This window comes from Eupeodes corollae, chromosome 1, assembly GCF_945859685.1.
Source record: "Eupeodes corollae chromosome 1, idEupCoro1.1, whole genome shotgun sequence".
In the NCBI taxonomy this organism is placed as follows: Eukaryota; Metazoa; Arthropoda; class Insecta; order Diptera; family Syrphidae; genus Eupeodes; species Eupeodes corollae.
This window is the reverse complement of record NC_079147.1, coordinates 271,997,378-272,014,593: the sequence shown is the minus strand read 5'-3', so window position 1 is coordinate 272,014,593 and position 17,216 is coordinate 271,997,378. Positions and strand designations below refer to the sequence as shown.

The 17,216-nt window shown below is 36.5% G+C and overlaps 1 protein-coding gene across 3 annotated transcripts; it reads right to left on the bottom strand.

The window, feature by feature from the left end:
* Window position 1: 1 nt before the first annotated feature.
* On the bottom strand, window positions 2-9,692 carry LOC129954215 (syntaxin-12). Of its 3 annotated transcripts, none has more exons than XM_056067970.1 (3): window positions 9,533-9,692; window positions 370-1,202; window positions 2-266 (listed from the first exon to the last, which is right to left on the bottom strand). In XM_056067970.1, the coding sequence occupies exons 2-3, from the start codon at window positions 1,043-1,045 to the stop codon at window positions 88-90; spliced, it is 855 nt and encodes a 284-aa protein (XP_055923945.1). In that variant the 5' UTR covers window positions 1,046-1,202; window positions 9,533-9,692; the 3' UTR covers window positions 2-87. The 3 variants fall into 3 exon arrangements, with proteins under 3 accessions (XP_055923945.1, XP_055923944.1, XP_055923946.1); XM_056067969.1 differs by lacking the exon at window positions 9,533-9,692 and adding an exon at window positions 8,733-9,281; XM_056067971.1 differs by lacking the exon at window positions 9,533-9,692 and adding an exon at window positions 1,559-1,700.
* Window positions 9,693-17,216: the final 7,524 nt, after the last annotated feature.

The following is a 17,216-nucleotide window of genomic DNA, read 5'->3' as shown; positions in this document are numbered from 1 at the left end:
TTTGTTGTTGTTGTTGTTGTTATTTTTGTTAGACATACATACATATATATTTATATACACATATATATATATACATAATATATTAATTTAACTGTTTAACTTTCCTACAATAATTCCAGTCACAATTAAACCTATTATCACAGCGATCGCTAGTAGTATTAAAATTTTTCGACGATAACTTGCTCGATATTCAGCGGCTTTCCTTAGTTCGGCAGCGCCGTCTATCACTGCAGCATTGGTCATATCAATACTGTTTTCCACTAAATCTATAATTAGCAACGAAAACGAAAACAAAAACATATATTTAATTAGTTTGAATTTTAAAATATAACATACATAGTTTGGTTTCAAAAAAAAAAAAAAACATACCAACTTGTTCCCCTTGTTCTTGCACTAAGCTACTTAATACTCGAAATATTGAATTCACATCCAATACATCAGACTCAATTTCTTTAATTCTTCTCTCTTGATCTAGCAACATATTTTGCTCGAATTGCAAACTTGCCTCGGTGTTCTTTTGTTGCTGAATTAGAATATCCTGATCACCTCCTCTCTGGCTCGACGATTCATCATCTTGCTGTTGATTATTTACGGATAGTAAAACAACTTGCTTCATGGCGGCTGCTATTTTTTGTTGACTCTCTGAATATTTTTCCACCACTTGACGAAATTCGTTGGTCAACTTTTCTTGTTTGAGTTTTTGTTGTTTATCAGCATGTCTCACTACCGCTGTTAGACGTTGTAAATCCTTGCTGGTCGTTTGGATTCGTATATTGGTCTGTGATTGTAGATGATGGACTTTATCACGTGATGCTTGAGTGTCCCTTGGGGTGCCAATTACTTTAAGAGCTTTATCCAGTTGTTTCCAACTTGAGATCACAGAATTAATATTGTAACCGATATTATCGCTCAGAGACATAAACTCTGTTGGACTGAAGCCAGAAAAGTTAACATCGGGTATACTTGTGATGGCCGAAGTGCTTGATGTTGATGATGTTGCTCCATAATCCCTATGCAAAGCTGGATTGTTTAAATTTCGAGCCATGATTGCTTTTTTTTTTGTTGTTTTGTTTATTTGCTCCTAATGTTACGGTTTATGAATGTAATACAGATGATGTCAGTTCGTGGTGGTGGGTTACTTTGCAACTCGGGTGGTTCTATTTCTTCTCCTTCTTCTAATTTTTGTATTTATTTCTGATAATCTGAAAAAACAGGTTTATTGGTTAAACAAAAGTGTTTTTTTTTAATATTTCAAGAAGCTTAGAAAGATACAATTAAAGAAAGAAAATGGACAAAAGTTAATCACAAATAAAGATTTAAATAAACAGATAAAACCTATTTTTGTTTATTACTTTTTGTTTGTTATTGTTTATTTCTCTCAATTAATGATTATGTATATCGAAATTCGAATACGCAGCACGCTTAATACTTATAACTTAGTATAGCACAACGTCACTGAATGACGGGAACTTAAGAGATTAAAAAATTTCATTAAATAAGATTAAATTCCCCAAGAAGGTCTATATACCTAGTTTCTTAGTTTCTTATCAAAACTAACCTTAACCTCTTGCATCACAAGTCACATAAAAAAGAGGAGCTAAAACTGGATGAAAATCATGACTATTTAATTATTTTTTAACTCAACAACGGCAACAGCAAGAGCGACGACAGTGATCAAGAAGAAGGCGGCTTGCGTAAACAAAGTGTTAGTCAGAGATTCAGAGCCTCAATTCGATAAGAGTCAAAATCAAACTAGAACTTAGGAGTGTTTGTTGTTTTTGTTTCTATTTCTATTTCTATTTCTATTTCTATTTCAAAACTGCTCTGATTACGGCTTATTGTAAATGATTTCGATAATTTTTGTTTTCTTTCTTTCAACAGTGATGATGATTATATATTTTGTATATTAGTGAACAAAACAAAACTATTAACAATAAAACAAAAGAAAAATAGAAAATAAAACAACAAAGTGGAGGTTTCGGAGACAAACGAGCTGCTCATATATGAAGGTAGTCATACTTATGAGGTTTATATTTTGTTTTATTTTGTGTTGTTGTTGTTTTGTTTTAAGTTAAAATAAAAACAACAAAAAACAAGATATGACTCATCTTGGGTTGAATAAAGTGTACTTTTATACATAAAACAACTGCATCACGCGGACTCAGTTTTCAGTGTTTTATTGAACAAGTATTAAAGCTCTCGATTGTAGAAGCGTATCTTCTTTCAGATTGCAACCGGCACGGCACAGCCACTATAATAGCAATAGGTACCTATAATAACGTAACCAACCTATCTGCCTACGTTATGAACACAAATGTTTTAGTTTATTTAATGTGCATTTGAAATGCTGTCATCGTTCCATGACCAAGGCTTCTTTGACAATACGCAGTGGGGGCGAGGACGTATATGCAATTGAAAAATATAGAATCAAAATTAAATTTATTTTTATTCTATTTTGTTTTGAAGGTGTTCTTTTTTGTTTATTTTAGAAAATATTGAACTCGAATGGTCGATAGCTCTAAAACTGGTTTGATAGTGAAATGGAATATCAATTGGAGTATTATAGTTTTTGGTATATCATCGGACTTATAAGCAGAACTAAACCTTACTTTAAAACAAAATCTTATACAGTTACTCACAAAATTATTGGGTCAAATGTATTTATTTTGTTAAATTTTAATTTAAGAAATAAAAACAAAAAAATAACAATTTATTCATAAAACTTAACTAAAACAATTTTCTTTGGTTCTAAAAATTAACAATAAAATTCATCTAAAGAGCAGTTTTTTAATCACAAAATTATTGGGCCAAAATATGAAGTGAATACTTTCGGGTTGTAATTATAGCGCAGTTTTGGATTTTTTGTTCGGGTTTAGTACTTAGTTGGGTATCCCTTCGATAACCCCTTTAATACGCCTTCCCATAGATCCGACTAACTTTTGGGGTGGTTGAAGCACTGATTTTTTCTCATTGTTCCAAAAGCACTTTGTTGAGACCGGTTTTGCTTGATGTGGTGCGCTTTCTGACTACACGATCCAAAATTTCCCATACATTTTCTATGGGGTTTAAGTCGGGGCTCTGAGGTGGTGTTTTTTGATGACCTAAGGGCAATTATAAAGCAACCATTCCTGTACGACGCACGCGGGGTTTATGTTTTGGGTTATTATCTTGATAGAACAGAAAAGTTCTTGGAATATCCATTTTCAGCGCTTTGTCGTAAATTTTGCTAAATACATCATTCGATCCATTATCCCCTCAATAAATACCAAATGACCAACCACCACATGTGACACACTGCCCCATACCATCACCGAACCACCACCATGTTTTACGGTCGGTAAAAGGTTTTCTTTCTTTAGTTCGGTATTTACCTTGCGCCATACTTTACCTCGGCCGTCCGCTCCGAAAACATTGTATTTGATCTCATCAGCAAATATGATTGTTTTCCACAAATCCAATGTTTTGTTTTTAATGGTTTTAGAAACCTTTTTTTTCCTATTTTTTCATTAATGAATGGTTTTTTTTTCTAGCCACTCTACCGTTATAACCATTTTCTCTAAAAACGTTGCGTATGGTTTTTGGATCAACAGTTTTTAAGCAATAATTATCCACTTCAGTAGCCATTTTTGGGGCGCTAATATGAGGTTTATTCTGAGATTTTGTAGAATCCACCTTTAATCATGTTCATTTAAGATTCTTGGACGTCCAGGATTTTTTGACCTCCGGTTTATAATTCCAAAAGTGATCTTTGGAATTTTGAACAAATCAGCGATTTCTCTTTACGTCATCCCTTTGTCATCATGAAAAATAACAAGTTGCCTCTTGTCTTGTCTTCGTCCCATACAGAAAATGCGTGTTACAAAAAGGAAAACAAATCAGTTCAATCGACTAATATAACGGATTTGAACAACTGCACAATTGTTTTTTTTTTCTGCGCTCAATTTGTTATCCTTACATGATGCTGTCAAATACCCGAATGAATACTTGACCCAATAATTGTGTGATGTTGTTTTTCTTATAGTGAAGTTCATTGAGTAAGGTAACGGTAAATTAAAGAACGAGAAGAACTATTTTCATCACAATTAAAATCAAAATGTGCAAGCAACGAAATCAAATGCAAACCGATTGCACTTATTTCTGAGTGTATATTGTGTATGGACATGGACTAGTGTTTTGAAATATAGGTTTTGTTGCAATAATTTTGTGAGTAACTGTATTCAAGTTTAACTTAAACGTTTTGGTTTAATTCTTTTTCTTAAGATACAATTATCACAAGAATACTTTTATTCAAGTTTTATATCAGCAACTTGGTCCCAATTAAACTTTGGAGCCACATTTTGCGACTCAGCAGATCATTTTTTTGTTTTGTTTTAATATTTCAAAATTGTTGACCTCTGGTCCTTCTTCTTTTTTTTTGGCACTTAACGATAAGCATTATGGTAAGTAAAATATGAACATTATGAATTAAATCTTCAAAGTTATTTTATTCATAATAGCGCAAGATAAAGCTAATTATTTCATCACAATGTTAAGAATTGAGAGCTCGAAGACTGAATGGGGTCGCCCTTTAGGGTTTTTTTTTTTTGTTTTTTAAACCTTTAATGTTTTAAAGGCTCTTGATCGCCATGAACACATCCTCAACTAGCTTAAGGGTTTTACCTTTTTTAGCGTGATTAAGGGGTTATGAATACTCTTATAATGATTAGATACAGTGCCAGGAATTAGAAAAGGATGATAGGATTAGTATGAAGAAACCGATGCACATTGGTTTTGAATGTCTGCACATGTGAAGGAAAGATTAATCCTGGTCAAGCATTTAACATTCGTGTAGTACGGCTAAGGAAAGAATCCCTGTATCTAAATTACGTCCGAAATTGGGGTCAAGCTTAAACTGTTAAGCATTCTTGAAGTACATGTATTACGGTGGAATTGTTTGCAGATAGAAATGCAACTAGCTATTTGACTAGAGCATTGTTTATACAAATAACGATAAAACAATGATAGGCATGAGACCCTGCCGGTGCTCTTTTTTTGAATTGTATCCAAAAGACTCATGTTGTGTTTGGGCAACCAAAAGCGAGTTGATACGAGAATAATTTACCAACGACGAACATGAAAGGAAATTTTAAAGTGTGATGAAAACACAAGTTATGGCCTCGGATGAACGAACTGGTAATGTTTACAACCCCCCCCCCCCGCAAACGAAAAACGATTTACGTGTATGTACATGGAATGTGCGTACGCTCAACCGACCACGCAAAGCAGAGCAGCTTGGGTGATTTCTACTATGGCATTTCTACTCGATGGAAGGAATCGCTTATTTGGATGTGGTTTTGCTGTCAGAGGGAAACTAAGCCAAAGAGTTTTAAGCTTTCGGGAAGTAAGCGAAAGAGTGACGACAATCCGCATTAAGGCCAAATTCCACCACCTGAGCCTTTTCAGCGCGCATGCCCGACGGAAGAAAAAGATGACAATTCAATAAAACATATGAGCAATGTCCCAAAAAAGATGTTAAAATTCTCCTGGGAGATTTTAAGCCAAAATTGGTAAAGAAGGCATCTTTGGTAGGTTAATCGGAAGAATAGCCGAGAAAAACATGGTATTGAGTAGCACCAGATTCCCTCGCCCAAATATCCACAAAGGTACTTGGCGCTTCGCCGATGATCGAACATGCAACCAAATCGATTATGTTGCTATTGACGGAAGACACTCCTCTAGCATCCTTGGCGTTCGTACGTACAGATGAGCCAACATAGATTCCGACCACTACCTAGTTGGTGCTAAACTGCGTGTACGAATATCCATGGAACCTCTTAGGCGAACAAAAACCTCGAGAAGAAGATTCAACGTTGGAAGACTGTAGCAGGAGGATACCGCCAATGCCTTTGCCGAACGAGATGTGTCCAGAACCCCACTGGCAGTTTTGCAAACAATCCATCAGGAATGCTGCAGAAGAGGTGCAAGGTTTCTCACAGCCGCCTGCACGGAACCCCTGGTTTGACTATGTGCTCAGGCAAACAAAGCCCAAACGGACGCATACAGATAGTGGCAGCAAAAGAGGACACTATCTTCCAGCCAGCTCTACGTCGACAAGAGAAGGGATGAGAACCGCTTGCTCAGAAGAAAGAAAAAAAGCCATGAGCAGCGTGAAGTCGAGGAGATCCAGGGATGTTTTAAGAAACAGGTGCGGAGCTTTTATAGAAGAGCCAAAAAGAAAAAAACGGGATTCACTAGCCGCCCTGGAGCCTGCAAGGATAAGGCAGGGAATACCGTAGTCGAGACGCAGTCAATGCTAAAAATCTGGAGAGATCATTTCAGTCAGCTATGCAAATATGAAAATCCATCATTTGGTTGACGATCTAGAGTTCCACCCACCCGACCAGAGAGAGATCAAACTAGCCATTACCAGAATCCACACAATATCTTGGATATGCAGATGACATCGACATAATGGTAAGAACCAAACGAGCAGTGACGGGTGCTTTCTCTAATGTCGAGCCTGAGGCAAAGAAAATGGGTCTTGACATTAACGAGAACAAAACGAAGTATTTACTGTCATCAAATAGAGTCGACAATTGACAGGTACAACTTCGAGGTGGTAAACGAATTTGTTTATCTGGGCAATGCTGTTAATTCTGCAAATGATATCAGCGCAAAAATCAAGCGCAGAATTACCCTTGCTAATCGCTGTTTCTTTGGCCTAAGTAAGCAGTTGAGCAATAAGGATGAAGGATCTCTTTTCATAGGAATTTTGTGTAAAGGGTGCTGCAAAAGTTTCTTTAATCTAATTATTTAAAAAAAAAATTAGGTTGAGCAACAGTCCGTTGAGAACTAAGGCCTAACTCTCAACTACAAATTCCTGTGTGCGAGTACTACTTTCATTGATGAAGGGGACCTACAATTTTAAGTCGAATCCGAACGGCTAATTTGAGAAAGCACTTTTTATGACAAGAACTACACTTGAAAGATTTGTCAATTTCTCGGAAGTGGTAGTACCCGTGAAAGACACTTTAGATAGCACAGGCAAAGATTAAAACAAATAAACCTGGCACAACAGTCCGACGCACTAACCATCATCTCATCGATACTACCTGGATATTATCTACAAAAGTTATGAACGTCCAAAGCTTGAGTTATCTCTTATCTCTGGATTGCTGTTCCAGAAATTTGTTAAAATTCTAAAACATTGTTCAAAGAAGAACTCTAAAATGATTGATAACAGTACAATCGTTGAATTATTAATGTTGCTTATAAATTGTCGTAGTGTTTCTTTTTAACTTATCCTTTTATACCGATATTTGAACGGATTATCCTCTCATCAAAAAGAACTATTCTCCTTTATCAATTCAACCATAATTTTCGCGTTTCCTGAACTACTCTTCAATATAACCTCCAGTTAAACTTACGTCAAGTATAGAGGTTCGTTCTTTGACCGGACAATGTGAATTTAAAGTTACCGTTACCGAAAACTATTTTCTCTAAGACTTTCCAGCTTATTTCAACTTCACTTCATTACTTTTAAAGAAAAATTCAACGATTTTTTTTGGTGAGAGAGCTTTACCAAAAAAAGATTACAGAAATTGTAACACTGTTTTCTTTTAGGTGATTTAAATGATGTTTGGATTTCAGTACATAACGAAATCAGTTCCGAGTTATTTCTTACAGAATGTCTGCTCTTCTTTTTGTTTTTAAATAGTGAACGTGCCGATTTAAGTTCATTTCAACTCAATGAAGGTTTCCAAAGGGCCTTTGGGAGATACCAGATCCCTCCAGTATCTCCCACCATTATAATAATAAAAGGGAACAAAAACAAGAAAATCTTGTAAATTTTTAAATCATCTTTAAATTTCAAATAGAATCTTTAAGGACCATCCAACAAAATAAAAACATTTTAAAACTTTAAAAAAGAAAAAAACAATGACTGCTAAAATAAATTTCGATCTGTCCACTGACTCACTGTATATCCATAAATCTTTTAACATGCGACAATTTGTTTCTGTTAGTTTTGTGGGGCTTCTTTTTTTCTTTAGTTCTTTTTTTCTATATAATAAAAATATAATATAGCTACACAACATTCCCTTCTTGGGAATATCTACAAACAGGCACAACAGAAGAGAAAACGGGTGCGGCGAAAGACGTTCGGCAAAGGCAATCACTGGCAGGTTGGCAACAATATTTCATTTTTCGTACATCAGCCAGCAGAGCCAGCTCCGCGCTGCTGTTTCCAAGTGCATTTCTCATCATGAAGGCAGGAGGAACACCAACAACAAAACACACAAATAAAATGTGAAAAAAAGAGTACAAACTGCAATTGACTTGTGACAACGCAGTCTCGGTGCAAAATATTGAAAGAAAAAAAAAATTAAAATTAAAATCGGAACAAAATGTTTGTTCGTTCGTTTGTCGTTCCTGCTGCCTCTGACTTTGCCTCTGCCTGTGGTTTTCCTCTATCTCTCTTCCTTAACTTTGCAGTAATATTGGAGAAGAGATGTAGGTCTTCGTTGTCGTCGTCGTCGTCGCCGCCGCCACCGCCGTCGTCGTTTAACTTGATGATGATGATGATTTTAGGCAAGAACATTTTTCTTTGTTTCCTCAACTCAATATTTGAAAAATTGATTTTTGTTCAAAACAAATTTTCCACCATAATTCCGTTCTCTCACCCCCATTCTGGCCACCCAGCCCTCCCCCTTTTATTTTCTCTTATTCCACCATTTCAAAAGAAAAACACTTACTTTTCGGATTTTTCTGGTTAATCCAAACACCTCTGATGATAATGATGGTTTTTCCAAATTCGTTTTCACGGGCACAAACACTTAAAGTTGAAGTTGTTGAAATTCAGGAAAGGAAAAAAGGTTTAGCAATAAAAGACAAAGTAAGTTAAAAAAAAACTATGTTCAATTTTTGTTCTTCTTTTAGGTATATTAATTAATAATTGCTAGACAAAAAGAAAGAAAAAAAGTGTCTTGGTCTTTCTGAGGTTGAGGGGAACTAGAGAAGTAAGTGGTCGTCGTCGTCGTTGTCAGGCGTTTAGGTAATTTCTTTTTCTTTTCTTTCTTCACTCTTTTCAACGCGGAAATCACAAATGTTTTCAATTATTTATTTAAAAAAACAGAAAAACTGAACAGATTGGTTTTGGTTGGTAACTTTTGCAACACAAAAATTAGAAGAAATCTTTTTCTTTTTTTGATGGGAGTTGAAAAACGTCGCCCTAGTGTGAAAACGAACAAAAAAATCCACTCTTTGGCCTGGCCTGACGTCTCTGACTTGGAATTGAAAAACCCAAGTTGCGAAATGTCAAAAAATTAAGAAGCTTTTTCGAAGTTCAGAAGTTGGTTATGGTTTCGCTGAGGCTGGCTGAGGGCGAAGGCTGAGGCTGGCTGAGGGCGAAGGCAGACGCAGAGAATGAGGTGAGGAGTAGTTGATGGAGCTCGAGCTTTGGCTATTGTAACTTTTTTTTTTCTTTAAACATGCAAAGTATTGAGAATTTAATTAATCAATTATTTTGAATTTTATTAGATTTGATAGAACTTACTTAGTGTAGTATATTAATTGATTTGAATTAAGAGTAGAATGATGTTAATTGACTAAATTAACGATGAGAATCTTTAGGTTGGGATGATTTTAAAATTAAACAAGAAAACACTGAACTGACACCGGCAAATGAAACGCAAATGATGGCTATGGCTGACTTATTTTTCTTGAATGTGGAAATGGAAAGGGGGAGAATTGGAGATTGTGGAGCGAACAGGGAAGCTTTTTTCTTATCCAGCTGGTCGAAAAACAAGAGAACAGCTGAGAGGAGTCTTACAAATCAGCTGGATTGAGTTGTTGTGGACTCTCTCTTACTTGGGATTACTTTCTAGTGCGAAAAGGAGATGGAAAAGAGAACTGTCATCGTTGTTCGAAACACACAGCTGGTAAGGTTTAAATGAGTTTCATATCATGGAGCCTAGGATAACGTTGACAAAAATAAAGATGTGTTTAGATTAAAGTCGTTAAGGGCATTCAAACACGACAAATATTTCAAAATGAAAAGATTAAATTAAGATCCCAATGAAAGAAATTTTATATGATTTTTCTATTTAATTTGATACTTAAATTTTAACCAAAGTGTTTTTGAGCTAGTAATTGCTTTAATTTAGGTTATGTGTAAAAACACTCTATGTGAAGGTAAATATCCTTCGTACGTATCACTCCCCAAAACACATTTGTTTTCATATTTGTTGTTATATTTGTATTGTCAATGAAAAGATTTAAAAAAGATTTGTCTTGTTGTAACGCTTGCATAGAATTAACTAATAAGATTTGCGTGCAAAAGTCACGCACGGATTAAATCAACTAATGAATCACCTCTTCGTTTTAGATTGCGGGCAAAATAAGATGGCTACTAAGGATTTTTATCTGGATATAGTGTGTTTGCTTATGTGCTTTGTTCAAAATTTAATTAATAATCTTTCCTGACAAATAAATAAATTGGGTGGCCCAACAGTCCGTTGAGAACTAGGGCCTAGTGACTTACAACTCTCAGCCATTCCTGTGTGCGAGTACTGTTGTCAGGGATAGAGGAATCCTACAGTTTTAGCCGAATCGGAACGGCTAATTTCAGAAAGCACTTTTTATGACAAGATTTACTCTTGGAGAATTTGTAAATTCCTCGTAAGAGGCAGTACCCGTGAAAAAAAAACTTTAGACGGCTAAGGCAGGGATTGACCCCAACCTCTCTGGCAGGACATGCCAACGCACTAACCGTCATGCAACGGGTTGAATTAATAGACAAAATACGAACTTAAAGTTCCAGAAGCTTCTCAATATTTCCGATGAACTTACAGAAGAACAAGTAGCGTTAAGGAATAGATGACATCAACGTTAAGTTCACTTAAAGCAGTCCAGATGTAGAATGTCATTGGTTATAGGGTTTTCAAATAAGAGGTTTCATTGTGAATTGCCCGTGCCCGGTTTTTGGGCACTTTTGAAGATGTCACTTCTGAAGTTTTCACTTTTCGAAACGTGACATTATAAAAAATAGAACGACGAAGGTTTCAGCAAATCATTGAAATTCCCTAACAAATGTGCTACGTGCTACATGTCAAAGAGGTAATCACATAATTGCCCACCGACTGACTGTTTGACGGACATCGTTTTTTATTGCTAGTCGCATACCTTCCTCATGACAATGAAATACAAATTCTTACTTACTTTAGGTGGCGCTACAATCCGGGACGGACCTGGGCCTCAACCAACATGTGTCTCCAGCCAGCTCGGTCCTTAGCTAGATGTCTCCAGTTTCGCACGTCAAGTTGGTTGAGGTCCTCTCGTACCTGGGTGCGCCACTTGATTCGCGGTCTTCCTCTACTGCGCCGTCCCTCGGGATTGGATTCGAAGACCTTCCGGGCTGGAGCTTTAATGTCCATTCGCTCTACATGACCTAGCCATCTAAGCCGTGGGAATTTAAGTCTGTTAACTAGGTCAGTGTCGCTGTACAGCAGGTTGGTTATATCTTCTCCTCCATTCTCCATCTATGCGTACAGGACTAAAAATCACCCGAAGAATGTTTTCTCCCGAAGCATCCTAAGACGCTATCATCTTTCTTTGACAGGTTCCAGGCCTGAGTGGCTTATAGATGGTTATTTTATGTAGATGCTCGAGAGACGACTTCACTTCTCAATTGCCTTCTAAGCCTACCTCGAAGTTATAGCTGTCCATGGTGACGATTTGTCCAAGACGTTCGTTGTTCAATGTCCTTTTTTGATGACAGCATATACTTGGTCTTGCCCTCATTGTCCACTAAACCCATCTTCTTCGTTTCCGTCACAATGCTCAAAAACGCTCCACTGACATCACGCTTTGATCTTCGAATTATGTCAATATCAACTGCGTATCCGTGTAATTGGATGGACTTTTGGTCTCTATTGTTGACGGTTGAGTTTTGCACAATTCTTCCCAGAACGATGTTGAAGAAGTCACATGACAGTGCATCGCCTTGTGTAAAACCTTTTTTGACATCAAATGCATCGGTAAGATCTTTTCCGACGTTGATAGGGCAGCGTGCATTCTCCATCGTCCTTCTCTACAAACGGATAAGTTTGACAGGGATGCCAAAACTAGATATTGTTCTGTAGAGCTCTTCCCTAATATGGATGCTGTCATACGCGGCTTTAAAATCGATAAAGAGATGGTGGGTATCGATTTGAAGCTCCTGGGTTTTTTCCAAGATCTGCTGAAGGGTGAATATTTGGTCGATAGGGGACTTTCCTGGTCTGAAGCCACACTGATAAGAACCTATCAGGTTGTTGACGAACGGCTTCATACGTTCACTCAATACGACAGAAAGGATCTTAGATGCAATGTTAAGGAGACTAATGCCTCTGTAGTTGGCGCAATTTAGAGAGACTCCTTTTTTATGTATTGGGCAAACTATGCTTTCCACTTATCGGGCATGCTTTCTTCCGACCATATTTTGCAAATGAGTTGGTGCATGCTCCCTACCAAGTCATCGCCTGCTGCTTTGAATAGTTCGGCAGCGTTGAGAAACGCGTTAAGGTCATTTAGGCTTATTATGAAAATGGGCATTTAAATGCATATCGTGCACTTCCTGATTTTTTCGGTCAATTTAATCCACAAAATGTCCGTACAATCGGAAAAATTGGGTCTGTAGGTCGTACTGCGGAAAATATTGCTGCTGTTGGATATAATTTGGCCAAAGAGCAGTACACCTCAATTCGTCGGCGTGCCCAACAATTGCCCTCTCAGGCTTGTCGATGATGAACATTAGTGAGGCTTATGGGTTGGGGGCATCATCAGGCCGAACTTTTTTTTTTTTTTCAAAATGAGACCGGTCAAGCAAGTACTGTGAATGGTGTTCACTGATAGTGACGAACTATTTATGGCCTGAATTGAAAGATATGGATGTGGACGATTTGGTTTCAACAGCACGGCGTCACTTGCCACACAACAAACGAAACAGTGGCTGTTTTGGGAGACAAATTCAATAGACGTGATATCTTACGTCATGGAGATATCAGTTGGCCGCCAATATCATGTGAATAGACACAGCTGGACTACTTTCTCTGGGATTATTTGAAAGAAAAGGTATGCTTCCATAAGCCAGCAACACTTCACAAGCTAAAGGATGAGATAATTCCACAAATAACCGGCATATAACTAAATTATGCCTCAGTGTCATTCAATATTTGTTCCATCTGATGGATGTGTGTCGTCTAGGTCGTGGGGTCCATTTGGCCGATATTTTGTCAAATACATAATTGAACCATACCAACATAAACTCAATCGACCCAATGTTTTAGCCAAACATTTATATTGTTCACGTGATATCGAGAACCGAACATAATTTTTACCAAATGTTCGTACTGTTTTTTGTAGATTTTATTTTTTTATGAAAAAACGGACATTTGGATTTTTATCAAAAATTCACTGAATGTCGAAAACAATATTTTACGAGAGATAAAATAAGTTTGAAACCAATATTTTTAATTTTTGAAAAAACATTTGAGTCGAAAATCAATTTTGACGAACCTTTCGAAATATTTTTTTAGGTTTATATTTTTTATTAAAAAAATATTATCGAATGTTCAAAACAACATTTCTCATAAGATAAAATTAGATGTAAGCAAAAATCTCAACGTTTTGAAAAGATATTAAGGTCGAAAATCAATTTTTACCTACTTGTGTTAACTATTTTTTAGGTTTTTAATTTTTATAAAAGAACTGTCAATTCGATTTTTCTCAAATAGTCAGAGCCGGATTTAGAGGTCCAGAGGCCTCGGGGCAATAAAGGAGTGGAGGCCCCTCACCCCAAATTGTTTTCAAAATGAAGAAAACCATTTTTTTCCACTCGAGTTTTCAATAAATAATTCATTGTGAAACCAAGTAGATTCCTTTAGTATTGAACAAACACATATATATAAATATAAACGGAAAAAAGAATTATCTGGAATTTAATGTTAGGGTTTACGAACGGAAAATGTCGAGCTTTTTTCGCCGAAAAATCCTTGTCGATTTCGTTGAAATCCATTTCTTGTAGTAAATCACTTTCAATGCACAGGAGAGAAAGCTTCGATAGACGGTTTTGTCCCATTGTGGTTCGAAGCCAATGTTTTATAACTTTTATTTTTGAAAACGAGCTCTTTCCAGTGCAATATGTTACCATAAAAATCAAATACATTCTTAATGTAATTTCGAGGTTTGTAAATGTAGCTCCAAAATTTTTATTTTCGAAAATTTGATAACAAAAAAGTTCCAGCAATTGATCTGTTCCAAAGTCCTTTTCCTTTTTGTATGAGCCTCTATAACAGTCCATAACTTTCGATTATCTCTAATGGAGATGGCGCAACAGTTTAATATTCAACTTTGCTGGGTGCCGGGCCATAGAGACATTCCAGTAACTGTAAGGCAGATGAACTCGCCAGGAACGGTACAGTACAGCCCATCCTACCACGTTTGGCAAGTATTGGCATACCAATCGCTACTTGTAAACTGTTGCTAATGCAAGACGCTGCGAGTAGGGCAGGCACCAGGTGGAACAACATCACCACGTGTCAAGCCACAAAAAACATCTGGTCAACACTGGATTTAAAACGTTCAAGGTGCTTGCTCTCTCTAAGCAGATCGCATATAAGCTCGATAATAGGTGTCATAACCGGACACTGTCTAATAGGAAAGCACGCCACGAGACTAGGCGTATTCTCAAATGACTTTTGCAGAAGCTGTATGGACGAGGAAGAAACGGTCCTTCATCTTGTCTGCACATGCCCTGTGCAAGAATTATCTAGGAGAATTCTTCTTTAACGATCTAAACGATCTGAATCATATCGGTATAATCAGCTACTCACGTTTCGTAAGGGACTCAAGCTGGTTCCATTGAGCTTAGGAGGAAGCCTCAAGATTCATGTGGTATCACAATGTGCCATTAAACTAGCCTAAGTGTGTGCGTTTCCATCTTGGACAGCCACTATAACCTTACCTAACCTAACCTAACCTAACCATGAGCCTATCAAAGCCACAAATTGAACCATATCATTATCAAGACTAGTCTCTAAATCATTCAGATACAGTTTCACCAATGCCACTGCTGCAGCGTGCAAATTTTCAGCATCCATCTTCTCGATGTGATTCCGGAATTCAAATCTCAAACGCATACAATCTTTCAGTAAGAGAAACGGATAGCTGGCCAATCACTGGGTACTGGGATGAAGGTGAATACTTTGTATTTTTCCTTGGGTGACAGATTTACGACTTGTACTTTCCCGTAATCGAGTGAATTCAACCTCACATTTCTAGTTCTGGTGCGGGTGCGTAATTGTACATGTTCATCAGTATATGGGATATTTTTTTGGCTGCTTCCTCTTATTTATTAAAATTATTTCGTTTGGATTCCACGAATGATTTCAGTGATTATAGTGCACGCATTGCAGATTCAAGAATCATTTTTGGGTCTTGCAACATCTCTTTTGTAGCGCTGAATCGCTCCAAGATATCGTTCCAAAATGTTGCAAACAAAGCGTTTTCGAGACCACTCATCTTCTGTAGAAGGTGTGTTACTTCATTCCTCACTATGTCTTTTTGCTCTTTATTGGAAGATATGCTGGTTAGAGCTTCTTTGATTTCCGAATAGTCGTTGACTAAGGCTTTCGTAGCTTCAGCTCGACAAGACCAACGAGTGTCGCTGAGCTTTTTCAAGACTAAAAACTGACCGCTTTTATTCTTCGATAAATTCTCAATCAGAATTCGGTGCCGTTCTGTACTGGCTGGGTAAAACGGGTACAAATTCTGCACGAAACAAAATACCATTTGAATTAGGTGGCGCAATAGTCCATGAAGAACCAGAGCCTATTGACTTACAACTCCCAACCATTCCTGAGTGCGAGAAATGTTGTCAGGGATGGAAGGGACCTACAGTTTATATGCCGAATCCGAACGCTAATTTTAAGAAAGCACTTTTCATGACAAGATTTACTCTTGAAGAATTTGTCTATCCCTCGCAAGAGGGCAGTACACGGAAAATTCTGTTTTTTTTTTAAGCAGGATTTGAACCCAAGACCCCTTGCATGACAGTATAACGCACTTACCACCACGCTACGAGTACTAGTACTACCATTTAGTCAATAATAATTGATTTGATTTGATGATTGATTTCAAGAATTGAAGAACACCTATTCTTCCTATAGAGTAATTGATTTATATGTACAAATGTATATATAAGAACAAAAAACTGGGCTTCCGCCCGGTTGCCCTCCCTTGAATCCGGCCCTGCAAATAGTACTCAATTTTTACAACAATATTTATAAAAAAAATTAAATTAATTTAAAGCCAATGTCTCAAAGTTGTCAAAAGGGTATTTGAGTCGAAAATCAATCTTTACTAACTTCTATTTATTTTGTTTATGTTTTTATGTTTTTGTAACAAAAACTGTCAATTCGATTTTTCTCAAATTAAATCGAATGTCAAAACAATATTTCTTATAAGACAAATTAGATGGAAGCCATAATCTCAAATTTCTGAAAAGATATTCGAGTCGAAGTTCAATTTTTACCAACTTCGAGTAGTATTTTTTTAGGTTTTTATTTTTTATAAAAAAAACTGTCAACCCGATTTTTCTCAAAAATTTTAATTTCATAAGAGCTCTTTCTGCAACTTTCTGCATTATTATCTGTATAAAAATAAGAACCTTCAAACGTCGAGAAATGTCAAAATTTTCAATTTGACAAATCGTACCCATTACAATAAAAATATATTGACTTCAAATTTGTTCATCTCTTACGGATGGAAAATTATTAGAACGAGAACCTAGTGTGTCAAAGTTAGTGTCAAAGTTAATAAATATTCAAATCACATCTCAAATTTCTTTTTCTCATTAAATTAAATCCATATTATAAAATGCACCTTGTGATTACAAAAATGCCGCAAATAAACATCGAGTGTTTGTTTATATAATATCCTATTTAATTTCATCTGCACTCTCAAAACATCACAACATCCTGCCAGAGTTAAAACACCAAAACCACACAAATTTACATAGGAAGATTTTTTTTTGTTTTTAGTTTGACATTCAGGTAACAGCAAGATAGAATTCCTGCGCAGATAGAATTTTCAGACTCTCTAGAGTCGCATTACCTAATCGGAAACAGATGATTATTGGTAACCGCGATAGCATACACCATGTATAACCTTGACATCCTTGCAATTGCAACCATCCCTTT

Excerpts from the sequence above, each read along its gene's own strand:
- LOC129954215 (XM_056067970.1), bottom strand. The coding sequence starts at position 1,045 with ATGGCTCGAAATTTAAACAATCCAGCTTTGCATAGGGATTATGGAGCA. Across the intron at positions 267-369 it reads AGAACAAGGGGAACAAGTTG|ATTTAGTGGAAAACAGTATT; the intron begins GTATGTTTTTTT and ends TGCTAATTATAG.